This window comes from Aulonocara stuartgranti (assembly GCF_965226115.1).
Source record: "Aulonocara stuartgranti genome assembly, chromosome: 9".
NCBI classification, from domain to species: domain Eukaryota; kingdom Metazoa; phylum Chordata; class Actinopteri; order Cichliformes; family Cichlidae; genus Aulonocara; species Aulonocara stuartgranti.
The window spans coordinates 24850040-24876528 of record NC_138960.1 but is presented as its reverse complement, the minus strand read 5'-3'; the positions used below and the strand labels follow the sequence as shown (position 1 = coordinate 24876528).

At 40.0% G+C, this 26489-nt stretch overlaps 2 protein-coding genes across 10 annotated transcripts; one reads left to right on the top strand and one right to left on the bottom strand.

The window, feature by feature from the left end:
* Positions 1 to 211: 211 nt before the first annotated feature.
* sec22c (SEC22 homolog C, vesicle trafficking protein) lies at positions 212 to 8402 on the bottom strand. Of its 6 annotated transcripts, none has more exons than XM_082545747.1 (7): positions 8320 to 8402; positions 5573 to 5784; positions 5183 to 5346; positions 4847 to 5026; positions 4573 to 4691; positions 4132 to 4197; positions 212 to 4031 (listed from the first exon to the last, which is right to left on the bottom strand). In XM_082545747.1, the coding sequence occupies exons 1-7, from the start codon at positions 8326 to 8328 to the stop codon at positions 3831 to 3833; spliced, it is 951 nt and encodes a 316-aa protein (XP_082401873.1). In that variant the 5' UTR covers positions 8329 to 8402; the 3' UTR covers positions 212 to 3830. The 6 variants fall into 6 exon arrangements, with proteins under 6 accessions (XP_082401873.1, XP_082401876.1, XP_082401874.1 ...); XM_082545750.1 differs by lacking the exon at positions 8320 to 8402 and adding an exon at positions 7467 to 8107; XM_082545748.1 differs by lacking the exon at positions 8320 to 8402 and adding an exon at positions 7025 to 7179.
* Positions 7315 to 24673, top strand: nktr (natural killer cell triggering receptor). 4 transcript variants are annotated; one of them, XM_082545744.1, is made up of 17 exons: positions 7315 to 7435; positions 9367 to 9445; positions 9995 to 10069; positions 12373 to 12480; positions 12985 to 13029; positions 14404 to 14491; positions 15302 to 15331; positions 15984 to 16129; positions 16781 to 17000; positions 17184 to 17351; positions 17473 to 17560; positions 17752 to 17900; positions 18005 to 20662; positions 21361 to 21444; positions 21647 to 21706; positions 23603 to 23704; positions 23943 to 24673. In XM_082545744.1, the coding sequence occupies exons 2-17, from the start codon at positions 9388 to 9390 to the stop codon at positions 24010 to 24012; spliced, it is 4149 nt and encodes a 1382-aa protein (XP_082401870.1). In that variant the 5' UTR covers positions 7315 to 7435; positions 9367 to 9387; the 3' UTR covers positions 24013 to 24673. The 4 variants fall into 4 exon arrangements, with proteins under 4 accessions (XP_082401870.1, XP_082401869.1, XP_082401871.1 ...); XM_082545743.1 differs by having other exon boundaries at positions 17981 to 20662; XM_082545745.1 differs by lacking the exons at positions 7315 to 7435; positions 9367 to 9445; positions 9995 to 10069; positions 12373 to 12480 and adding an exon at positions 13308 to 13331 and having other exon boundaries at positions 17981 to 20662.
* Positions 24674 to 26489: the final 1816 nt, after the last annotated feature.

Here is a 26489-nt window from a genome sequence, read left to right as displayed (position 1 = left end):
ACACCTTGTATGTAATGTAAATGCGTGGGGGGAGGTACAGTATGAGGTCATTGAAAATTAGTTCAGATTTATGTTCTTCACAGAAAATAAGCCAAAGCCAATGAATTTCAGGTTGAAAAAATAATTAATTGTTTAATTTTTCTTTTGAGAAAAACTGAAAACGGGTCTCACAGACCCGAACACCATACAAGGGTTAATGTCATAACTTTAAAGCTTCTCTATCAAGTGTGTTGTGTAACCTGTTGCAACACTAGTAGTTTTATGCACATTTTCTCCCTTCCCAACAGGCTTTATTCTATCTTTGATGTTAAATACATAAATAAAACTATATTTACTATATTATCTAGTGTCACAGGGCTGTTCCACAATATTCTCCATGTGTTTAAAAGCTTCAAAACATTTTTGAGTTTCATTTGTTTCTGTCAGTGACTGCAAGTCTCTTTGACACTGTAAGAGCTCCATCTGGTGTAATATTTGGAAAGTACACTCAGTGTGGTCAGTGTTTCAGGTGTGCTGTGGCATATTATTGGCATATTATTTCTAATTTGGTTACTTGGCCAAAATCTTTTTTGATTTGTTTTGCATGCAATTTCAGATTTAAAATTCTGCATATAGACATATATAAAAGTTAAATGGGCCCATTAGTCAAAGTAATTAACATTTTTCATGTTGGTACTGTTCAATCACTGCTGCAGGTTTTCCTGCCATGAACTCACAAAGCAAAAATAAGGAAATGGAAAAAAAGACACTATTTATTAATGAAATGTCAGTTTTACCAGATGGGGAAAATGCCCTGTAATCAAAAGCGTTTTTGGCAGTTACAATAAATGACACAGTTCCATCATTTTCAATCATTATAAATAGAGTCACAAAACAGTAAACCCACAATTTATACAAATAACTGTTCTTCATTTTAAAAGAGAAACCGTCCAAGGATTAGAGACTCAGGCTGGTCTCGCGAACATAAAGGGTTTTCTAACCTGCAAACTTGAAAACTGTCACATTTCAGTTACAGGCTGCATTTGTACTGTATGTTTTCTTCTAAAAACAAACTTTATCCTTCGTTTTCATTTCAAGAGGAAAAAAAAAATGCTCCAAATGGTTTGGTTCAACATCTTAAAAACATTTTGTTACAAATCATTTGGTCAGCAGTGTATTTAAATACAGTTTCTCTACTGGAAAATGCTGAATCAGTAAAACCTCCTACATATCAAAAATATTAGCATCACCAAAATCCTACGCACAAAATATCCAGTAGCGGCTGACAGGCATAGGATTTTTAAAACCAATACCGAACAATATTTTTTCTTCTGGCTTCACAAAACATAAAGTTCCCGAACATTTGTTATCTGTAATTTCTTTATGAGTCCTTACTGAGATATCATGACAGCGTACTTTAAAAATAATCTTGCTTTATTGTCACAACAAGTTGCAGATTACTCGTTTATGCTCAGCCAGACTCTACTCAGATCAGCTGGTTGTGTTTGTGGCGTTCACACTAATGCTGCCCACAGAGATGTTGCAGAGGGTCCTCTGGTTCACACACTACACCAACATTCATACCATGGATGAAGGGCGTGTTCTCCATCTCTCCTTTACTTTTTAATTTTTATTTAGGATGGTTATACATAGATGCCGATATCAACAGCGAACATACCCGCCGCGCCAATATAACAGTTGGACTCAATTAATCAGTAGCATAACAATTAAAAACAAAATTATGTTGTTTGAACAGTTCACTATTCCCTAATCTACTTGAAACCTCGCAGCCCCAGTGAACTTCAGTGAATCTAAAGGCTTTTCATCAAGCAAATGCCAGGAGTTCAGGATAAAACAACCTTTTTAAGAAAAAAGTAAAGTCTAGCATTACTAAAGGGCACACATGTGTAAACTGAAGCTACATTACAATAAAACTAATGAGCTTTTTTGTCCCTCTCTAACAGTGCAATAAAGTTAAAGACCTTCGGATTGATGTAAGAAATGCAGCCTTTAAAAGTCCTCGAACAAGGGATCAAACATTAAAAAAGAAAGGATGGATTTTACATAATTCCTGATGCTACATGTTTAACTAACTCTATAAAACTAACGATCTACTTCCTCTGATATTGAGTGCAACTTTTAGCCATTAAAAACGGAGTGCGTAAGAAAAACAAAAACTGACAGTAAAATTATTCTTAGTCTACTTCTTCAGCAGCACAGCAGTGGTATTTATCTAGATTTCTATGTTTACATCAATGTGAGAAACAAATATTGGATCTACTCCACTCCCTAGGAAATAGAGGCTTTTGAAACAAACCAACAGGTAAACAGAAAACAGGAACATATTCAAAGGATAATTTCCATAACTGTCTCCATAAATAGTGCAGTTTTTCTAACAAACTGCAATATAATCAGTGCTTTTACACGTTCACATACTTTCTCATATGTGGAAACATGAAATAGGAATTACACTGGAGAAGAAGGATTACTTATTGTTGGAAATGCGTACATTCAATACAAAATATGCTGTTTAATATCCTGTTATAGGTAGTTAAAAAAAAAAAACCTTTCATGTTCTTGTCTATGAATTTTAATAATACCTTTATAAGAAGGGCTTGCTTCTTCTTTTTGCATCTTTGTGAATGCATACCAGACTCCCAAGGCCCGTACTATGAAGCTGGATTTGGCAGACACTCATCTTGCTCCTTTGTCTGCAGTGGGTGTGTTGCTTTCAGTCTCTTTTATGTGTTTAACCTTTTCATGTTTCCCCCATTGTATTATTTTATCTTCCTTTGTAAAATCAGCTGCTATACTGCCAGTAGTTGTCCACGTTTGTGATTGGTCAGATACTGCCAACACCACCCCTTTCAATTGAAGGTCCAAAGGAGACCCTGGGTTAACTTCAGGGAGTCAATAATTAGCTTCACGTGACTGCTGAATGCCAGCGTTAGCAAAAGTGAACAGGTAGCATAAAGACACCCTGGTATGTTGAACTTTCTTCATAGTACAGGCCTCAGGAAGAACAGCTAAGGCCGACCTTAGCAATAGCTTAATAAAACAAGCATATTGATATCATCACAATTTAGAGATCAACAGCAAGCTTATTTTGGAGATGAGGTGAAACAACTTTCTTCTAACGAGGGGTCTAAAATGAGTCGTTGTTAAAAAAACAAACAAACCTCAAAATCAAACCACAGCTGAACATATGATTAACACATTCCCTTTCAGAACAGACTGTGAAGTTGCTAAATAACGAAGCCCTTAAATGTGAACCTTTGCAACGAGAAGCTGAGCACTGGCTATAAAATATATAACAAAATAAACCAAACCCATCAACCATATTTGCACTGCCACACAGAAAGAAGTAGAGCAACCATAGCTTTATATTTACACATTTGATTTTTTTTTTTTCCTTTTTAGGCTATAGAGTAATTCAGTTAAGCTACATTAAATAATTTAGTTATCATACGCCTACCAGCGCAGGACGGACTATCTTATTTTCTGGGAAAAGTACAACTGAAATCAATTTTAACTTGATGTCACTGAGTGTAAAATGATTATGAAAAGCTAATCAGTGCTCTGTGACAACAGAAATACTGAGCTGGGTGTGAGAACAAATGCATTCAATTATAAACCCACCAACATAACGGGAAAAACTTTGACTGAAAAAAAGCTCTTCCATCTTCTTTCAAAACTTTTCCCAAAAGTTGGGCTTGACTGGGATTCATCAGTGTTGTTCTTCATATGCATTTTTTCCTGGTTTGAGGTTAACCGAGCCGATTACGTCCTCGCTCTTTCTCGCCTGCACTGAAAACTGCAGCGGTGCAACAAATTTCGCTGTCCTGCGCTCCTCAGACGCCACAGTCGCTGGTTCTGTCTTGGACTTTGCGAGTCAGGATGAGCACGGTAGACAAGGAGGCAACGGAAACGTGGAAGAGGAGCTGCCACGCGTTTCTCAAGCCGAGCAGGTGCAAGTTGCATAGGACGATCACACTTAACAGAGTGAAGCACTTCAGTTTCTTCACAGATGAGTGGAAAAGGTAGAGGTGGCACTACGGAGCGATTCACACGGAGAAGCGTCAGAGAAAGATGGACGGCAGCATATTTCTGTTTGCAATCAAGAGTCAAGCTACTATGTGAACTACTATTTACCTGAAAAACACAGCAAGCAAATGCCAGGAGAAATGCCACAACATTCCAAATACTTTCATAATCATCCTGCGAAAACAAAAATAATACATAAACTTTTAAAAAAGTTGATTTGTTTTCCGGTCTCAGTCGGCTTGCTGCGTTTATTTCTGATTAATTCACCCAATTTGTGCACACCTCATGATAACAACTCAGCTTTCACCGTAAAATGCTAATGCACAGCGGTCAGTTCAGCCAGCTTACCTTATCTGTAATTAAAATTAGCTTACGCAAGCCTATTTCCAAATATCCCGACTTAAACAAACAAACAAACAAACTGGTTTGCTATGCAAGAGAGAAAGTTACAACTTATGATTGTTTTTCACATCATTTAGACTCCCCAAATAAACAGCACCATTAATAATATTTGAAATGACAGTAATCAGATGCCAGCACTAATTGTACCTGGAACGTGTACTCCATGAGGTGAACCCCACGGATAACATTCAAAGACGCACACATGATATTGAGGATGAGAGAGAGGATGCCCGGGGCCGTCACTGGTTCCAGTCTTTGATTTTGACCTGTTAAACACAAGAAAGCGACAATATAAACACTTCAAAACAAGAAAACACAATGAGAAGCAAGAAAATATCCTCATTCCTGCATTACAAAGAATTCATACTGGCTGTCAAAGGCAGGAAGCAGAGTGCTCTGTTTCAAGTGCTTTTAGCCTTACCAGATCCAGGACCCTGCTCCATGTGCCCATTTGCAGTGCCATTGGTTAGCTCCACCTCATCCAGGTTTATTACTTGAGGTGGATGGATCCTCAGCTCCTCCTGGACTTCTGCCAAAGTCACCTCTAGGGCCGGGCCACCACTGTGGTTGTACTGCTGCTTCAGCTTCTGAATAATGCTGTCTGTCAGTTGGCAGCAAGATTCAGAGGTAAATTCAAAGATTTAATTTATTTAATTGTGTGTTAACACATCTTAAATTTAAAGCAAAAGAAAGAAAAAACTTTTGCAATCCCAAAAGACACTATCAAATCTATATGAGGCAATTTCGCTCCCCTCACCAAATTCCAAAAATGGATATGGCCTGGCTGCCAAGGCAACAACAGTGCTTTTGAAGCATGCTGTGAACTCCCAGCGCAGATCTTCCAGGAAGCAGAAGGCTTTAGCAACAGGGAGGCTGCAGTGACACACAGTCATGTAGGATACACCCTCTGAAGAGACGAAGCTGAACAGGTGAGAGGAGAAAAGGTGTTTAGTAAACAAACAGCCTGAAGCAGCGTGACGTGGATGCCCCTCTGTTCACATGGACAACACTGCGTATGTCGACCGTACCACAAAACCAAATACGTGCCGATTTGCTTTAAGGCTGTGTGTTGTGCATTTTTGCAGTTAGACAGGTTCTTATGAATCTGTGTGCTGCTGCTGCTGCTTTTCGTTTGTTGCGTGCTTACTATATATTGAGCTCCTGGCCCTTAATGGTCCCTCTGTCGGGGAAGCGGGCCAGCGCCTTGCTGATGGTCTTAATCTGCTGCTTCCTCTGCTGGAGCTCTCGGTTGTGTTCAAAGTCTGTGGAGGCTGACAGGGGGAGTCCATCCCTGACCCGAACCACAAAGGCAAACAGGATCACAGACATTATCCACTCGGTCCATGAAGCACACACTGCCTACGCAGAGCACAAAGCAAGATCAGATTACTGTTATCATATTGATTGGAATAGCACATTTAAGTTGGGGATATAGTGCTGATGATAGCTGTTATATAAACTGTCAGTAGTATAAATAAATACAGCTAGTATCATGCTAATAACACATAAAATAAACTGAGCTGTTAGTCTTACACTCAAATTTAGTATTCTATATTTTTTACACTACATTTTCCTTTCTTATCAAATTGTGTGTTATTATTCTATTATAATAAAATACTTCATGTAGAATATTTTGGTCACAATATTTCTTCTTCTTCTTCTTTCAGCTGCTTCTGCCCCCATCGGACCCTATCCTCAGAATTGTCCTCTGGCACACCAACTCTCCGCATGTCCTCTTTCACTATACATCAACAAAGCTCCTCTATGGTCTTCCTCTTTTCCTACTGCCTGGCAGCTCTGTATCCATCCACTACTCCTGCTTTCCACATATCCAAAGCATTTCAGCCTTGCCTCTCTAACTCTCTAGCTCTAAACCTAAACAAAATAAACCTAAACCTAAATAAAATCTTAACATTCTCACCTCTGGCACCTCCAGCTGTGCCTCCTGTTTTTTTGTTTGTTTTTTTGTCAGTGCCACCGTCTCCAAACCATAAATGAAAGGAGGTCTAACTTGCAAACCATCTAGTAAAACTTCCCTTTCACTCTTGCTGGTATCCTTCTGCCACTAATCGCCCCTGACATTCGTAACACTCCCACCCTACCTGCCTTGTTTTGGATGGTTGAATCCAGGTATGTAGCCCATCGACATTCATTACCTTTCCTCTCCCTCTTAGTTTACTAACTTTCATTCCTCTTTTCTCCGGACAATACCTGCACCTTTTCAGGTTCTCTCCCACTTGCTCTTTCCTCTAAGTACAAATCCCAACGTTGTCTGCAAACATCATATACCAGCGAGACTCCTGTCTGACCTCACCTGTCAATTTGTCCATCACCATTGGTAACGATATTTGTCTACGTGAACTGTGATATTGTTTTCATTAATTCTCCTTACATTAACTAACTAAATAAATAACTTTCCGAAAAAAACTAAACACTGCATTTCAGACTGCATTAGGTTTAGTTGGTGTGAATAGATGGTAACTGAACAGGGAAACTGCGTAGGTTTAAAATCTCTGTAGTCTCTGTAGTTAAACACCACTTAGAAATCTTTGAGCTAAGACAATTTAAACACTCGTGACAACATCTCGTTGCAGCTTACCTCATTATCATGGGTTTCATGCTGCACCTTGTCCCTAAGCTATTGTAGTTGAGCTGACTAATGCATCTTATCACAAACAAAAACACGCCATAAGCAGGCAGGAAACCCGCCCCAGCTTCGCGATGCAAAAGCAATCAATGATCGATAAAGAGAGCCGTCCTTAATAACGACTTATAATAGCGAAGTAAGACCTTAAATCAAAATTAGTCCAGCGAGCTAACTTCAAATGTGCTTCCTGATACAACAAAACCACAACAAATCTTCTACGGCAAGCCGAAAGGGACAAAACTACTAAACTGCCCACCCACCAGTCGGCTTTCTAACCAGCACTCGTCACTCAAAAAAGGGAACTCAAATGCTAAGTGGCGACCGTCAGTGACTAGCTGATTCTTGGCTAGCTACTGTACAGAGGTAAGTTACATAGATCAAAGCTTTTAATAACCTTTGGTAGGATTTTCAGCGTTGAAATAAATGCTAACAGTCTCTGCAAACGAGTGATTTTTTTTACGTAAGCTGCTTAGCTAACTTTAGCCAGCTCCTAGCTGTTAGCTCCGCCGCTTTGGAAAAGCGCCTAACATTTGTGTGAACAGTGTTCTCGTTGTAGCCTGGGGAGATTTCACACCGTTTTAATACTCGCAGCATGGCTTAAACCCTCAGTAACCTTAGGTCGTTTTCAGATAAACCCGAGCTACAAGGTGTGCCGTGCTGGCTGCTAACGTTGTACAAGAAATGCAAAAGGACATTCTCGGTTTCTGGGTTTACAGCATTGTTTTAAGGTTTTGTGTTTTGTTTTTTGTTTTGTTTAGTTTTGTTTTGGGGGGGGGGGGGGGGGGAGTGCGCTTTAGTGGTTACTGTAGTCTGCATGACATGCAAGGTAAATATCTAAAGAGCTCAGTGGAGGAGGGACTTCTCCAGAAGTTGGTTATTGTTTTCTATTCGTAGCAGCCACGATCTAACTGTTCATGCAGATGCCATTCCTCGTTAACCAAACATAGTCAAGGCTAGTAATATGACACGAGTTCTGCTGTAAATGCAATGCAGCTCTGCTTATCTGAAAAGACAGGCCTCTTAGGCGGCTATGTATAGATTCAGTATTATCATCTTGACACCTTGATATACTTCCTCCTGTGCAGTAATGCCAGAAAACACTCCAACTTAACACCAAGCTCACTTCTCTTCTTGTGTTCTGGGGGAAAGCTAAAGTTAAACTATAGCTAATAACACAAAACACTGCAGCTCATGTTCACTCACATCTCTGCACAGTTAAAAAAAGAAAAGAAATATTGAGCACATACCATGGACATGAAAAGAAGAGAATTTGATGAATGCACATTGCTGAGAAGTTGTTGTGATTTCTTTTTTTTTCTTTTTTCCCCCCTCTTCCGTACTGTGTTGCACTTTCATTACTCGTAAAGCTCTTTGGCAGTTCAGTCTGCTCACCCACACAAATTCCAGATAGACCAAACATTTCCTTGTACTGTAGCTGTCATTAAAACTGCATTGCTCAGACTAAAAACATTGTGGTTTTCCAACTCATGGCTCAGCAGTAAAGCTCTTCAACAAGTTGGTGCATGGTTTTGAGATTTCTTTTTAATGTGTGTGTGTGTATATATATGTATATGTGTATATATATGTATATATGTGTGTGTATATATATATATATATATATATATATATATATATATATATATATATATATATATATATATATATATATATATATATATATATATATATATATATATATATATGTATGTATATATATATATATATATATATATATATGTGTGTATATATAAATAAATAAATATATATATATATATATATATATATATAATTTTTTATATATTTATTTATATTTATTTATATATTTATTGTCACATGATGAAGGTAAACATTGGGATCTATTGATGGTGCTTGCTTTAATTGTCTGCTGGGTGCTTGTCCATATATAAATCAAACATGCTCAAACTAAAAGCTGTAAATACACTTCCAGGTTATTGTTAATGTTACAAAGCAGGCTCAGCCAGAGTGGTGACATTTCAGTGTTTGTCACAGAGCAATAAATATACAGTAAGGAGTCTGTGGTGCGCTCTGCTCGGATTTGCATAGCCTCTGTATGTCCCCACAGACTTCTCTCTCTGTCTCTCCCCTACCATTGCTCTCTCCTCCCCTTTCTGTTTCTTCCTCCTTTGCTGTCATTTAGTCTCTCCGTTGTATACAGCCTCTTTCCAATGTGCTGTGTCTCTGTTGGCTTAAACATACGTATAAAAAAGGGGGGGGGGGAAGCATTGTTTTTTGTTTTTTTTTTATGCTTAGCTTCTTTTGTTTTTGCATTTTAGGTCATCTGGACTTTGATCGCAATGGGGGTGAAAGACCGCCCTCAGTGTTACTTTGATGTGGAGCTCAACCGGGAGCCAAGTAAGGGAAATCCTTATCAGTTTACAGGTGGAGAGAATAGTTAGTTAGAGCCTACCTTAACTTCCATACTTTGAACTGATATGTAAAAAAAGGATTTTTAAATTAATGTTATGTATAGATTTTGTTTTTGGTGTTCAAGCTTTTCATTGATATTCATTTACAAAATGAAAGTGGCTCACTCAGTGGTGAATAAACTTGATAGACTGGTTTAGCGTCAGCTGTATCTGTGCTGAGAGGTTATATTTCTATATAACCCCTGATAGCTGCTCAGAATGGAAATATTGACCAGACTGTTTTAGTGACTTTATCCTGAAAGATGTAGCTGATGCCCTTCTTCCACAGCTGTCCCTCACATAGTATCAGACTTGCCATTAGCTACAGAGAGGTTTCTGTAATAGAAACTTGTAGCTTGTAATAGAAAATGTAGCTGTGAACTATTAAAGATTGTTTCCGGTTGTTTACATGTTGTTGTTTATATGTGATTTATTTTGACTTTGTTTAAAGATGATACTTTTAGTGACTCTTCTTTCCCCCTTATGTGTCTTGTAGTTGGGCGTATAGTCTTTCAGCTTTTTTCGGATATTTGTCCCAAGACCAGCAAAAACTTCCTCTGTTTGTGCACTGGTGAGTAATCCTCATTCAGAGATATCTTCCAGTCAAATGTCATGACCTTACAGCATTTCGTTAATCGCATATTTGAATAATTCTGCTTAAAAATGTGATTCAACATGGCAAAACCCAGACTAAAGTGCAAGATTTTCACTACTTTAACTCTAAAATTTCAAAACTACTTGATTAACATGGAAAAACACATTTCATTTATGTAGCTTTCTTTTCTGTGTATTTGTTTAAATTCATTTTTATCAAATGTCAAATTGTCCCCAGTGGTTTCATAACGATGCAGGTAAATAGTGAATTGTAGCAGGTTTTTAAATCGCCAAATAAATAATCCACCAGATAAATAATCCACTTTGTTGACAAAAGGCTGTTTATCGATCAAAGTCTGCACAGCATTATCACCACAGGCTAAAGACTGAAGAGTCGGCAGGATCGCTGATGTGGGAATTATTGTCCAGCGGTAGTAGTGCGTCAGCACTCGTTGGTAGTCCGTTGAGCCACCTGCACAGATTGTCCGTTGTCAGATAGGGGCAGTGTCAAAAATCTCTGGGGTACTCCGAAGCTGCAGAGAAGAGTGATGGCACTATTGCCATTGCCATTCATGGCAGATTGCACAGTGTTTTAGTTTCATTTAGTTTTGTTTCTGCAACACTGAGTTGAAGACACGTATGAAGTGTATGATAGTCAGTTTTTAATTGCCATTTTAATGATATATCCATACACAAGCTCATAGTTTGACACACTACACATGGAGGGAAGCTACAGCAGTTTGAAAAGATTAGACTTTCTTGAATAAACACACACGGCAATGTCTTTGCTTCCAGTTTTGACTTCTTTCCTTTATCAGCACTGACGTGGCGACACCTAACCTTCAGGAGAATACTGCACACACTACCTGCGCTTTAACAGTGAGCGTAAACAGAAGTGGTTCTGTGACAGTGATAACATCAGCGTGCAAAGCGACTAACTAAAAGCTGAAGTGAGGGGAAAACAAAGTTAAAAACAACAAAATTCATTTACTGCACCACACCAGTCTGTAGTTTTCACGCTGTATCTTTTCATCTGTGATGGATTTTTTGGGGGGTGCTTAACTTCCTGTTGAACTTTGAAGGAATTTACAGAAACATATTTGCAGTGGTTTAAACCTCTTTCCAAAGGCTCGTCTGCTTGTACAAATGACCATAAATAAAGTGTTAAAGGGGCAAATTTCACTCGCTGACTGATCGAGTCACAGCTTTAGAGAAGAGGTTTTCTCTCACAGTCGAGAAGTTTGCTGAAGTTTAAGCGTCAGAAACTGTTCAATAAAATAAAATTTCTGACATAATTTTGAGAGATAACGTCCTGTGATGTGCTGCATCACAGATGTTGTCAACCTCATCTGTTTGGCCTTACAGAAGTGCAACTTAACAAGGTTTATCCAAGCACTGCAATACAATAGCAATGACAACGTTATTAAATAAGTGAAATAAAATGACAATAACGTAATAAAAAACATACACCATTTTATGACTTATGTTGTGGCTGCTCTGTTTTCTAGATATTTCATCACACAGAGCAGTGTAGTGTACTGTAGAGGCAGTGGTTTGCCTAGAGAAAGTCATAAATCTGCAGACACATAGCCGAGCAATCCCCCCGTCTCATTTTTCACCCTACCTGGCCAACGGGAATGCGATGGCAGCAAAGGCAGACATGGGAAAAGGCTCGTTAGTCTGTTCCTGAACCAACACATGCACAGACAGCACACCAGTGAAGCAGTAATACACACCCGCATTCAGCTGGTGCAGTTTGCTGACTTTCTCAAAGTTTCTAATGTGTCCTTTTAGAATTGGATCAGCTCACTCCAAAGGAAACCAAACCCCTGGAACAGTGCCGAAGCCAAAGAAGTAAAATACTAAACCCTTAGCTTAGCTTTTCAATAGGACACACAGCCTCTTTCTGCTGAAAGCCACCTTCAACACATCACCACATCTAATTAAATCCTGCCTTCACGTCATTTCACCCCAGGAGTAAGGGGACTCTGGAGGGTAATAGCTTTGGGCCAGTATTGTGTCCCCGGTTAGTATTGGTCCAGTGGAAGATTTATTAATGAATTTGGCAGTCCTCCAAGGGAGTACCAGCAGGATGCCAGACCAAAGGCATATAGCTTACTGAAAGCCACCACCCAAATGTGGTTTTCATTCCTTTGTGGCAATATTAAAAGCCTTTTGTTTCTTAAAACCATCTAGTAAACACAGAAGCACTTTGTGTATTAGCAGGTTGAGTGTTTTTGTTTTTTGGTGAGAGCTCAGTTAACATGAATGTCATTGCAGGTGAAAGGGGAACTGGGAAAGTCACAAGGAAAAAGCTGTGCTACAAAGGCTCCACGTTTCACCGAGTTGTAAAAAACTTTATGATTCAGGGAGGCGACTTTACTGAAGGTAATGTTATAATCCCCCGTTTACCTAAGAACGTGTTCACAGTGCTCCACCTTTTTCTAATTTGCTAGTTTGTTCGTTTCAGTCCAAAATCTAATGAAAGCCAACAGAGCGTAACACAGCTTATGTGAGCGGGGCGAAAAAACCTCTCATTTGGGTTGTTTTAAAGATGGATTAAATGCTCTCCAGGTGGGAAATGTTTTTCAATAATAACATTAATTAGAGGCCAAATTAAAATGGGTAAAAACTGATCAAAGCTGTTAATCTCATCAAAGTGCCAACATACCGTAAACATGCTCTGCGGCTTTGTTGTGGGTGTTCATGGCAGGAATCCAGGAGACTACAGTTTCCTGAACATGGCAGCCACTTCAAAAATGAGCCCAATAAACATGAATCACTGCTGCCTTTGCTGATGAGGCAGCATCTTTTTCAGCGGCTACACACAATTACACTGCTGCAATATAAAGAAGCTGCTGTGAATTTATTTGACTTTATTAATCTTTGCAGGAAATGGAAGAGGAGGGGAATCCATATATGGAGGCTACTTTGAAGGTATTTGGAATATCAAGTTATCTAATAATCTAATAATAGTGATGCATATCTATACTAAAAAAACAAAGCATGCATATAAAGTTGCATAGATGGTTAATGGGTTTTGTGTGCGAATTGTTCTATGTTTGACTGCGCTGACCTTCACTTTTCCATTGTGTAGTTCTTCTATGTAGTAACAGCAGTAGGCTTTATCAAATCAAGATGGAGAGTAGGCATTCTCTTTACTGAAAGCTACAATCTTCCTGCCTAAAATTTTCAACATATTCTCTTATTTATAGAGTGGTCTTTTGCAAAATGAAAAGGTAAGAGATGTACACAGCTCCGTAACACCATGCCAACATCGTCCCCACCACCTTCCTCAGTCAGTGAAAGCAGTGCAAATGCTCGCAGCGTCACAGATTCACATTTGTACTGAAAGGTCCCCCCCCCCCCGCTCAGATTAGGGTTTTTATGTTAAATAGGTGGAACTAGCAGGACATGGAGCCAGAACCAGACGGGTGGTTTTGCTCATCAGTAAGAAGATATTCCACTTTTAACTTTTATATTGTATATCATCTCTTTGTTAAAACTGTACATTACGGGGACTATTTTGTTTTTGCAAAGCACTCATTAATCTCCAGCTTTGAAAAACCCCTTGAAACTTGAAGTGATCCAACAGCGTCGCACCGCCTTATGTTACTGTTACAGCCGTAACTGCTTTTTCTAAGCAGGGCCCTCAAAGTAAGCACTGTCAGTGATGGTGCTTACTTTTGAGATGGACCAGACCCTCGTTGAGAATCTCCTAAATCAGTGGTTTGGACATTTTTCTCTAACTTTTTAAAGCTTTTAGAAACAAAGCTTATGTCACCCTGCTAAACCCAAGGGTGAACTCCAGAGCAATATGTAAACCAGACTTCTAAACACAACTTGCAAAGTTCATTCCTGGTAGCTGTGCAAGCAAAAGCTAATGGTTCCTTTTATAAATTCGACTGAGTGTGTTTTCTGGAACTCCTACAGCGGATTAACCCTCGAATATATCAGAATGCAGCTCTGCCTTGAAGACTGTGATGTAAGGTTGACTTTGAGAAATGCACGTAATATATTGCACACATCAGCAAGCAGATCTGCTTGTAGCTATGATGTGAACAGAAACCAGTGTGGTACCTTTTCATCTGAAAAGTGCAAGTTGTTGAAAGTCATTACTGGTTTGGTACTTTATAAACAGACTGCAGTAATATTTGGCCCAACAGAAACCTTTTGTTAGAGCTGACTTTATGGAAGGATAGGTTGGTGAGACAGCGAAAAGCTTTAATGAATTAATAAACCTTTTTGTTTTGTTTTTTTTAAATGATTATTTTTATTAACACTTGAATCCTCTGCATCTGCCCCCGACAGATGAGAACTTCACTCTCAAACACGACAGAGCCTTCCTGCTGTCGATGGCCAATCGTGGGAAAGACACCAACGGCTCACAGTTTTTTATGTGAGTAACTTTTAAATTAAAACATTGCTTTTAAGAACTTACCCCCCAACCACCATTATTTTATTGTCATTCTTAAGAAAGTTTCTTATTAGTTTTTGCTTTCTATCCCTTTTTTTTTCCTGTTTTGAGATTTTAGAGTAGAATTTGTCATTAAGTGTGACCATCAGCAGTCCCTTCTTCTGTGTGCAGTTAGTTTCAAAGTGCAGAGAAACATTGGATTCATTCTTTTTCACCTACAATTGTTACATTTTTTCTCTTGCCGTTTTTGTGTAAAATTTACAGAAACTCTAGCATCCTGCTCTTCCAAGGTAATGTGTCTCAAAGGCTGTGTTTCTCTCTCTCCTGACTGTATTTATCATTGAGTAGTTTGTCTTTGCAATTGTTGGACTTGCTTAAATATTTCACAAATGGCTTGAGGTGACTCAAAATGTTATTTTGGCTTCCGTTGTCACAAAAGCAGGTTCTGAACATACGATTGACATTTTCCTCCATGATTACAAATTCTCGAAGGAGGAAATGTAGATATGTAGTCTTTGTGCAAATTGATTTTTATAACAGAAAAAATGATAATGTAATTTACCACACTCTGCTGTTGAGTGTTTTCCTAATTGAGTTGCAATCAGATGTCATTAAAGAAAGGTTTGTTGCACAATTCCTTTTGAGATTTTCCCTGTGGTACAGTAGCATCCCCGCTTTGATCGAGGTATTTGTTTATTGTTATTCTTTTCTCTTTTTTCCCCACTTTCATGGCCCGGCTTCCACCTTTGGTTGACTCCCCACCTCACTTACTGCTGGATTATCCATAATCAGCACAACTAAGATGGCGCCTCATCTTGATGGGTAGGTACATCTGATATTATTATTTCACATTCTAATTCTATATAGAAATCTGAAAATGAGACTTTCAGTGTATTGATATGAAACTTTTTGGGGAAAAAGAATCCCAACATCCCAACAACTATTGTTAGGTTTCTATGTTACTAAACTGATTATAGCATGTTTGGCGTTAGTCACACAGGCTGGCAATCACTCAGCAAGCACCTGTTGCTTAGGAAAGATGTGTATTCCTTGACCGGTTGCTGAATATTTGCTGGCTGTCACTAAGTGAAATGGGTTGCAAATAGGTTGGTTCACCAAAAACCCTCCTGGTGGTTCCTTTGGTCTTTAGCAGATTGCCTCGGTCACTCGTAGTTTGCATGGAAGACGCTGTGCAAACAACGTAAACGGACAATTTTACCGAGCATCAGGAAGCAACCTCCAGCAACCACTCGCAGTTGCTAGCTGTTAAGCAGGCCTGTGTGAGTGGGATTTTAATAGATTAGAACCCTTTTGGTAGTTTTCAAACTTTAGCTCAATGTACTGTGCTAATGTAGGATATTCTGTCATAGGAAGTTGATTGAGGCAAAACCTAAATGCTCTCCAGGGCTTAAAACTAACATAATAGTACATTTAATGTTGCTTTTAGTTTCAAGTCTGTCTTGCGTCTATGCAGAGTCCACGTCGTCTTTGGTCTGGTCATCTCCGGATTTGAAGTGATAAAGAAGATTGAGGGGCTGAAGACTGATTCTGCCAGCAGACCGTACGCTGACGTGAGAGTGATCGACTGTGGTCAGCTGATCACCAAGTCTGCAAACGATGGTACGTTCAGTAACCTTCTTAATTGGAAGGATTAGCTTTGTTGTATTTATTCATTTATTTTTGATAAGTAAATCTGATGAAACGGTCCCATGCATCCTGGGTACTGTAGTTTTTGGAGAATTGTATCCAAATTTTTTCTTTGATCTTTTAGAAGATACTATTAGACAATACCCTTAGACCCACTGTATGAAATCTTTGGGTTTGTTTAGATTAGATGTGTTGCCACTCAGCCAGTGTAGTGTGACTGTAAGTTTTGTTATAATACAAAAGCTTTAATAGAATATCTGTAGTGAAAGTTACATATTTCATGCTCATGTTCATTTTGTTGGCGTTTGGATGCCAGCGTCTCCCCCCGCCACTGGCATTAACACGGGGCGTGTAACTGGATCTTCTGTTTAATGAGGATCAGCGAGGTGATCTCTGTGGAGTTCAGTTGGCTTCAGCCCACCTGACTCTGCCAGGGCTGCTTTCATTGCCTTGAACATACCAGGAAAGAACAGACAAAGCTTTTCTTGTACTTGTACCATCATGAAAATGACTCCTGGCGTCTGAGCTTTCCCTCTTCTTTTACTAACTATACGAGTCAAGTATTCTTCAGAATTAGCACATTTTAATTTATTTCCACACGTTCTGTTGTATTTCTTCCTGCAGTGCTAGAAGGCAAGCGGAAAAGAACTTCCCATTCTGCTGACTCGTCCCTGAGCTCCCATGACTCGTTCTCCCAGTTCTCCTCAGTGGAGTCTGAAAGTGAACTTGATGAAAAGCACAGGCGTTACAAGCAAAAGAGACATTCGAAAAGTAAACGGCCTAAAAAGAAAAGGAGACTGTCAAGGAAGGACAAAGATGCAGATAGTCTGCCTTCCAAGCAAAGGTGATTTTTATTTATTTTATTATGTAAGTTCTTGTTTATGATCACATTATAAAGTTTTTTAATAAATACTTACACATATCTTGTGTGTTGTCAGTTTTCACCAATTGACTGTATAGACTTCAGTACTGACATCTGTAGGAGCTTTTTGTTGTTTTCTTAATAAAAATATAACTGCTGTCACAGCCCTGTGGGAAGAGAGCTACGAGAGGGAGAGAACGAGGTGGAAGAAGAGAGGGAGCTGGGTGGGAAGAGAGAGAAGCCCGTTGTTCGGCCAGAGGAAATACCACCTGTGCCAGAAAACCGCTTCCTGCTGCGACGGGACATGCCATCTCAGGAAGATAAAGCAGATATGTCAGTTCAAAGTTGTGCTTCATGTATATACTTTTTTTTTTATTAATGAGCAACCAAAACACTAATCTAAGTAAACACAGCAAGTGCTGCAATTTGATTTCAATTTCAAATTAATTTTCAGAGTTGAAAAAGAAGAAGCAACTCTTCCAGCTGACCCGAAACCAGCTGTGTCCAAGTCTGGACGGAAGATCAGAGGCAGAGGAACGATAGTAAGCTCACCTCAACTAAGATCAGAGATTGCTAACATAATGTATATGTAAATATTCAAATTTTTGGATTTCTTTTTGAGTCACAGGAGTGAATTTTGTAAAACGTGTTTATCTAGTCTAACTCTTATGCAGAATTAGTTTTAATGAATTGTTTGCAAATGCACAGTTTTTACTTTTTTTGTCTTTCGCAGCGGTATCACACTCCTACGAGGTCTAAATCACGCTCTGCATCTGTAGAGGAGCGTGGAAGCAGTGAAACTCCACCGCACTGGAAAGAAGAAATGAAGAGAACCAAAATTTATCAACCCCCAAGCATCGAGCGGTGGAGCAAAGGAGACAAGTATGACCAAGTGTTTTCCTTCCTAACTTTAAACACTAGTTTTCCTTCTATTTGCTTTCATGCGTCTTTTGGCTTAACAGATTGAATGACCATTCCTCAAGCAGATGGGACAACAGAAGCGACTCTGCGTGGTCCCAGTCTGCAGAGCACTCCTCAGACCACAGCTCGGAGAGGTCCAGCCAGCGCTGCCAACAGAAGAAGGCGAAGAAGAAATCTAAACACAAGAAAAAGGCCAAAAAGCGGAAACATAACAAGAAGAAGAGTTCCAAGAGCAAACATCAAAACCAGTCAGATGGAGAAAGGTCTGTGTCTTCAGAGAAAGGGTGCAGAAAATCTCATTCGCTAACTCGTTCTTCTTCGAGTCAACACCACTCTTCAAACAGAAGGAGACGCCGATCCTCGGGGTCATACGGAGATTCCCGATCCTACTCTAAGTCATACACATCCAGTCGATCCAGATCTCAAGGAAGGTCCCTGTCTTACTCAAGATCTAGAAGCCGGTCTGGATCTAGAGGGCGATCTTTCTCTAGATCTAGGTCTTGGTCCCATTCTCACTCCCGGTCTAAATCAAGGTACAGATCCAGATCTTTGACGCCACCCAGAAAAAGGAGTTTTTCCAGATCTCCGAGAAAGAAAAAAACAAGCAAACCAGCCACCATGATCCCTGTGAGTGAGAAGCTTCAAGAGAGCAAAGTCGCACCTGTCCCCAGACTGCCAGCTGTCCCGGCTCCTGAAAGTGTCCCTGTGATCCCATTGAGCGACAGTCCACCTCCCTCTCGCTGGAAACCGGGTCAGAAACCATGGAAACCCTCCTACATCCATATTCAGGAAATTAAAGCTAAAGTAGCTCCCAGCAACATTTCCTCCACTGGGCAAGCAGTCGATAGCGCAGCAGATAAAGCTCAGACTTCAGCTACGCCAAAGTCTCTGCCAGGTGACTCTGAAGACAACACAGCACCAAAACCTTCACGGCGCTCACGCAGCAGGTCATCCAAGAGTAGATCTTACAGCCGTTCTTATAGTCGCTCACGGAGTCGGAGTTACAGTAGGTCCAGGTCCAGGTCCACTCATCGGCACAAGAGCAGGTCATCGTCCTACAGCAGATCAGAGTCTGAAAAGTCCCCAAAAACAAGTAACGCAAAGAAGGAGTCACTAGACAAGGAGTGGAAGGAGTACTACAGTTCTCTGAGCAGAGTAAAGAATTTGGATAAGTTAATTTCAGTAAGCCTTAGTCAAGATGGTCACTCAGGATCGGAGAACAGGACAGACAGTGAGCGCAGCCCTGGTGTCATTGGCTCTGTGGAGCAAATAAAAGACAAGGGAAGCTCAGAGGATCTGGAGACGAAGCATTGCAGTTCAGTGCCAGCAGAGACTTTTAATAACAAGTCTGAATGGGACAGTGACAGTGATAAGGTGAGCCAGAGCAACAGCGCTATCCCATTGAAAATGCAGATAAGGGTGGCTCAGTATGCCGAGTCTCTGGAAAAGAAGTTATCTTCGATCTCTGGATGGAATTCAGAAAGTGACTCTGAAAATTTAACAGCCAGGACATTAGCTATTTCTGAGAAAGAGGAAGGGGAAGCTAGTTCAGAATCGGATTATGAGATTTCCAGAAAAACATCTGATGGAGGGAATGCTCCGGCAGCTTCTGGTCAGTCAGAGGAAAGCCCAGAGAAAGCGGCAGAGCCAGAGAAGCACAAGAGCAAGAAGAAAGCTAAACGTAAGCATAAACATAAGAGGAGAAGTGAGAATAAAGGCAGTTCCCACCACAGTAAGGACAAGGCCAAGAAAACTAAGCGAAAACATCAGAAGCTGAAAGAGACTTTTCACTGGCAACCACCTTTAGAGTTTGAAGAGGAGGAAGAAGAAGACGAATCCAAAAGGGAAAGACATAGTCCTGGAAGAGTTGTTAAAAAAAGTGCTGATGTTAATAACCTCAATGCAAAGGACCAAACTGCAAGCTGTAATCCTACTAAAGAAGAAGAAAGGGGGCAACAGAGGACAAAAGAAAGTATCAACAAAAATGCAAAACACACTGAACCTCATCTAGAGTCATCCAACAGGAATAGCGCCAGCGATTCTCACTGGCCAAGTGTCCAGGAGCCGGAGACATTAGATGACATGGACATTTGTACTCCAGAGCATGATGCTGAAATTGTTGAACCTTCAGTCTCATGTCATCCTCACAACAGCGTTCCTAAAATAACCCTAAAATCTACCTCAAACTCTTCTGAGATGGAAAACAATGACACTGCTTTATCTCATAGCAAAGAACAGTTTGCCGTTAGTTCCACAACAACAGCTGGCGGATCGCAAGACAAAGGAACCGCTGGCAAGCCTGCTGCCACTGTAATCAATTTAAAATGGAGGCCACTGAAAGGAACGTCAGCTGTACAGACTGTGAATGCTCCCCCTGTCACTGTGAAAAATGTCCAGGCTCAAGAGAACCAGACCGGCAACATGCAGGGAGTGAGAATGGAGATAAAAAGCAAAAGCCGGGTCCGACCGGGATCTCTGTTCGATGAGGTCCGTAAGACCGCGCGGCTCAACCAGAGGCCGAGAAACCAGGAGAGCTCCAGTGAAGAGAGATCCCCCTCTGTGGGAAATGCAAAGGGAACGTCACGCACACGGTCTCCAAAGACGTCCAGGTCCTTGTCTAGAAAGTCCCGCTCTGTTTCCAGTCACCGGTCACGCTCCCGGGGGTGGTCCCACTCCTACAGCAGGTCCAGGAGCAGATCCCGCAGCTCCAGCTCCTCCTCCAGGTAAGTGAGAATAAAGCACTGCGATGATTTACAGACGCCACCTTTTGAATCTTAATAAATTGTTTGATGTGAGTAGGAATGGTAATCAAGGACCGTTTTTTGTAGAAAACCGATTCCCAGTAGTCCAATTCCTTGGGACTATTAGTCTGGCTGCTTATCGATCAATCTTGCACTCACGCTACAATCAGCTGACTTTAATTCACGTGACAGAGGAAAATACCAACTTAGTCTAGAGCGTGGTTATGTACGAGATCAATGGTAAAGTGGAAAACTGCATCCAGGACAGAAACAACCGCATTATGCTAACACAACTTCAGTTCTTTGCAAACAGCATAGTATAACAAATTACTTGTCCCAGTAGTAATTAAGTAACGTGCTGCATGACTTTTAAGAAAAGTGTTGTGTGTAACAATTGACTTTTTGAGTAACGACTCTAACACTGATCACAACAAAGAGGGGAAATCTCAACACGCACAAACATTTGACCCACAGCATGCATTTCATTTAGATGAATGTAATTTCTTTACTGCTGTTTAACAATGGCATTGACTCTCAAAACTGAGCCAGTGAGAACCCAATAACAATTGATAAGAGAATCGAATGGATAAGTGATGCTGATAATGGAATCGCTAAATTCTTTTCAATTTCCATCCCTGAATGTGAGTGAGATGTAAGTTACAGCATCGTTGCTGTTTTAGGAGCCGTAGCCGGAGTTGGAGGAGACGTGGGAGAGGACGATCTCGCTCTCGCAGCACCACGTACCGCAGTTACAGGAGTCACAGGTACACTATGAAACACTCATGGGACAAGTGCAAGATCTGATAGGGAATATTCTGTAGTTGGCATTTTAGATTTCTGTGTTGATTCCTAAGAAGAAAACTCAAAAATGTCTTTATAAATGTGCCCACAATGTTTTAACAGTTACTAATCTATGATGTTGAAGTTAAACCTCTGATTTTTGGTGTTTTCTGTTGTTCCCGTCAGCCGGACGTACAATAGAAGTCATTCCAGAAGCCGCTCATATATTCGCCGGAGAAGATCCAGGTGTGTGAGGACACTTAAGTCACATTTAGAAATGTGGAATTGTTCATAGAAACGCAATGAAGTATGTTGAGCTTAAAAAATGGCAATATAATTGTAACTGAGAACACGTATAAGTTTGTAAGAGATCAGTTGATTTTTTTACAGCCCTCATAATTTTGGCCAAATATCGCTGAGGTTGTGAATATTTTCTGCTTTGTCTTATTAAGCAGCAGGTTTACCAGCAGGACTGTTGGTCAGACAAAGAAACGTTTAGACTTTTGATAAATAGTATAGATATTTCAAAACCTAAAAGCATGTGCAGATCCATCAGTATTTTCAATAACATTTAATGTGGCACCACAGAAGATGAATGCTTGAAACTGGAAAAACAAAACTCGGTACAGTCAGATTGATGGGATTGTTGTAATGATCGGACTTTAGACCAAAAACAGGATCCATATGTCTTAAGATGGACACAAAACTTTGAGCTGAAGGTCTTTAAACAGGGCTTGAAAGGTTTTACAGTAGGGCTGTGCGATATGACCAAAATCTCATATCCCGATATAAGACATCTATCGTCCCGATAACGATAAAAATCACAAAATCTTCTGTAAATTCTGTGAATCTCGGGCAGCTCGACTTGCGTGAAGTGTTTCCAGCTGGGCGTCGTGTACCTGGAGTCGAGTGTTTTAACCGATGCATGAAACGATACATTTTAGACATAAGTTGTAACGGCCGCCGTTTCTTTGTGAGTATTTATTACACGGCGTGCTGCGGGGAAAAGCCTGTTCTAACGTTTGAGTCTAAGGTTTATTTTTTAGCACCTGGCGGCTCTTTTTTGCTTCTCATCCCTAAATACTCTACATACTATTTCACGTGATTCAGTTTATTTTGAAAAGTCTCAACAGGATCTTGAGCTTTATTGTGAAAGGTTTATGTGGAAAATAAACAAGCGGACACGCGATGCTGTTACCGTTGTTGTTGTTGCTAACGACAACGCATAAAAACAGGCGCTTGTCCGTTCGTCGTGTGGTTATATTAAATATAAGAGAAAGAGAGAACTTTAAGAAATTAATATAGCCACTACAGTGACCATCAAAACGATGAAAAAATATTGCTGTAAACAGTTTATTTTGCGACACCACGAAACAAACGATAGCGTAAACTGAAACGATAGACGTTTTTATATCGTCATCCGATCTATATCGTTATATCGAACAGCCATATTTTACAGGGTAGTAAAATTAATACTGAAAAGTCTGCTGTTGGCACTAAATGTCACCTTTTAAAATACAGTGTGTCAAAGAGAATCATCAGAATTAAAAATATATTATATTTTATAGTAATGGACATAAAATCTTGAAGTAAATGGCTTAATATAAAATTTTACACACAAAATTGAAAATATCCACAAGTGCTCAATGTTAACACACGGCATCCATACGATAGTCAAACTAGTCCAGTACTTTTGCAAGCACATCTGGAGCCACAGCTGTTGTTACGTATCAGAAACCACATGAAACTCACCAATCCCCTCTTTCTAACAGTACATTCTAACAGCCGATTCCCTGACACATTGTGTTCCCTTATACAGTGATCTGTTTACCATTGTTGAGCTTGTTTTTCACCGATTACAACTATTAAAATATTTAAATTCTCAGTGATGTTGTTCTTGTTTGCTCATATCTATTATTGTTGGACTGCATGTCCTTTTAAAATGATAAGTAACCCACTTTTTGCTGCTTAAAAATAGTTAAAGTTAAGCTTATGAAGCCCTGATAATTACTTTTGAGCTGTATTTGTAACCATGTCAGAAATGGGTCTTAAAGCTCTACATGTCATGACTGAATTCGGTGTCATTCTGTTGCTATTCCCAAAATAATATCTGTGTTGTCACCTGGCTGGATGTTAATGCAGGTCAGACTCCTATGACAGCTATTCCAGTCGGAGTCGGAGTGTGAGCAGGAGACGAGGGCGCAGGCGAAGTGACAGCTACAGGAGCTCAGACCGCCGATCGCGGTAAGACTGAGTTCCCAGGTGAACTCTGACAGACACTAACGATGTGGCCGGTCTCACTTCAACCTTTTCGCCCTCTCAAATCTTTCTGTCCTGTTGAAAATCCTTGTTTTTTCACATGTGTTTTGGTGTATTTAAGATAAAAGAAGCCAAAACACCCCACTAAATGTTCTCCACACGTCTGTGCATTGTAAACACCTCTGCAGTGCCTCAAAGGTGAAACGTTTTCTTTTGTCTGCAGGTCGTATGGCTCGTCCAGTCGCAGTTCTTCTAGGCGCAGGAGCCACAGTCGCAGCAGTCGGTACAGCTGAGCTGCGCCTTAAGGCAGCCTGCTGGTTTACACCCGATGAAAAGGATCAGAACCACAAAGTCTGGACAATGTCATATATTCAAAGATCAGCTCCTAAAGCTCTAAGAGGAAGAATTAAATCCAGTCTTATGGTCAGTTTAACATGGTTGTGTATGTCCACCTGGCACAAGCTGGCATTATAATTACTGAGGAAATGAATGTAAATTTATAAACCACTTTACAAGCTGATACAAAGGCCTCCTTTTTGGGGCTGTCACAACAAGTGGCTGAAAATCTGCCAACACAGTCCATCAAACAGAAAGTTTGAAAGTGAAATATACTCTATACTTAATACTAATATTATGACAAATATGCTCTAAATAATTAAATAATTTTATATTCATGGATTGTGTTTTCTACTTCTTTTATACACTGAAGTTGTTACAGTTTAAGAGTCCAATCGTCTCAGTCTTGATGTGTTTTTGAGGTTTTGCATTAAGCTTTGAAAGTTTTCCTAAAGTCATCACTGAATGGAATAATTTGTTTTTATAACTTTTTTTTTTTCAGTGCTTTTATTTTATTGTATCATGAATGTTCAAACTAAACTCAAAGTATGGTACCACAGATGTAGGTTTATTCAGTTCTAAATGTTTACATTTAATAAATACCAACACATCTTGAACTCTGGTCTGGTATTTTGTGTTTTTCTTTGCTTTCTCAGGATCTCTGAATTATTTGTACCTCAGCAATGGTGCCATCTACCTTCAGTTTATATCTGTAGTGTGTTTAACTATGTGTGCTTAAGAGAACAAAACAGTAAGCCCCACCATGAAGTGCTAACTGTGCCATATTCAGTCAAACGGATGATGTGGATTCCAGTTTTCTTTCATTACAAATAGAGCAATGATTCCAATCATGTGTTACTTGTTCTAAGAACTGTCCATGAGCTACATGTTATGCTCAATAACCACTGTATTAGGTAGTGCTACAGTTTGCCTTTAGGACTGCTAAATTCCTGTAAACATTCCTCAGAGATTTGTCCATATTGACATGACATCATCACACAGTTGTCGGCTGCACATCCGGGATGAATCTCCCGTTTCACCACATCCCAAAGGTGCTCTATTGGATTGAGACTGTGGAGGTCATTTGAGTACAGTGAACCCACTGTCATGTTCAAGATTGTGCTCAAAACAGCCTGGAGAATGTAGCTACACTATGGTCATAAAGGGAAGGATGTGGCGTTTAAACTATGTACAGTCGGTTGGTACTAATGAGCTCAAAGTGTGCCAAAAAAATATCCATCACACATCACAGCACCACCACCAGTAGCTTGAACTGTTATTATGATGCAGGATGGATCCATGTTGTTTATGACAAATTCTGACTCAATCATTTAAAAAATAAAATAAAATCAATCTTGTCCAATTTTGGTGAGTCTGTGTCAACTGTAGCTTCAGTTTCCTGTTCTTTGAGTGGTGCTGGGCGTGGTCCTCTGCTGCTTCAAGGTTCAGTGTATTTTCAGAGATGCTCTTCTGCATACTTTGGTTGCGATGAGGGGTTATTTGAGTCACTGTTGCCTTTGCCTTTACATAAAAAACGGTCATTTTTCAATGTTATAGAAAAGCTAAGACATCTCCCAGATTAAAAGGCGTTAAAGAACAAAAGGAAAATAATATATTAAGCTATATCGCTTGTTCTTTTCTCTTGGTTTGTCTAAAACGTTGAATTCCTGGTTTACCTGAGCAACCTAAACAGCATAATGTGTTTGTTTATGCCTCCTGAACATGAATTAATACAGGTATGGGACTTTCTCCATGTTGTAATTCTTCCCACCTTGCTATGATTCTACAGACAGGATATTCAAAGGAGGTGCTGTGGTGCAGGAATCTCACAGGGGGCCTCGAGACAAGCATGATTTACCAGAGGAAACCTAGCCTCAGCCCAGGACTCCAGGGATGTCAGGAAGTTCCAGTGAGTCGAACATGAGAAAATACAACTTTTGTTGGACAAAACATGAAAGGTGAAATCTTGTCTTGTATAAGAAAATGTGTTTAGTCACTCCTTTCTGACCACTCAGTGTGGTAAAGTCGCCCTGTACCCTTAGCAAAAACACAGCCCAAAGCATGTTTCCACCTCCGTGCTGGACTGTGTGGATAGTGTTCTTTGGATCATACTCAACATTTCTCCTCCTCCAAACATCAGGTTGAGTTTGTGCCAAAGAGCTCAATTTTGGTTTCATCTGACCATAACGTTTTCTCCTAAACCTTCTCTTATTCATTTAGATGTTTACTGGCAAACTTCAGATGGGGCTTCTTGAGCAAGGGGAGCTGCAGGATTTCAATATATAGTCTGTTACTAATGGTGTTCTTGGGACCACAGGAGGAGCTTGTGGGTGGCTGTGGCTCAGGTGGTAAAGCAGATCAGCTACTGCTTGGAAGGTTGGTGGTTTGATCCTTGGCTTCTCTAGTCAAATATCCTTGGGCAAGGATACTAATC

Coding starts and splice junctions, on each gene's coding strand:
- nktr (XM_082545743.1), top strand. CDS start 9,388: ATGGGGGTGAAAGACCGCCCTCAGTGTTACTTTGATGTGGAGCTCAAC. Junction 17,901..17,980: donor CGGTGGAGCAAAGGAGACAA/GTATGACCAAGT, acceptor TTGGCTTAACAG/ATTGAATGACCATTCCTCAA. Junction 20,663..21,360: donor AGCTCCAGCTCCTCCTCCAG/GTAAGTGAGAAT, acceptor TTGCTGTTTTAG/GAGCCGTAGCCGGAGTTGGA.
- sec22c (XM_082545747.1), bottom strand. Junction 4,198..4,572: donor TCATGGAGTACACGTTCCAG/GTACAATTAGTG, acceptor TTGTTTTCGCAG/GATGATTATGAAAGTATTTG. Junction 4,032..4,131: donor TTGCTTGCTGTGTTTTTCAG/GTAAATAGTAGT, acceptor ATCGCTCCGTAG/TGCCACCTCTACCTTTTCCA.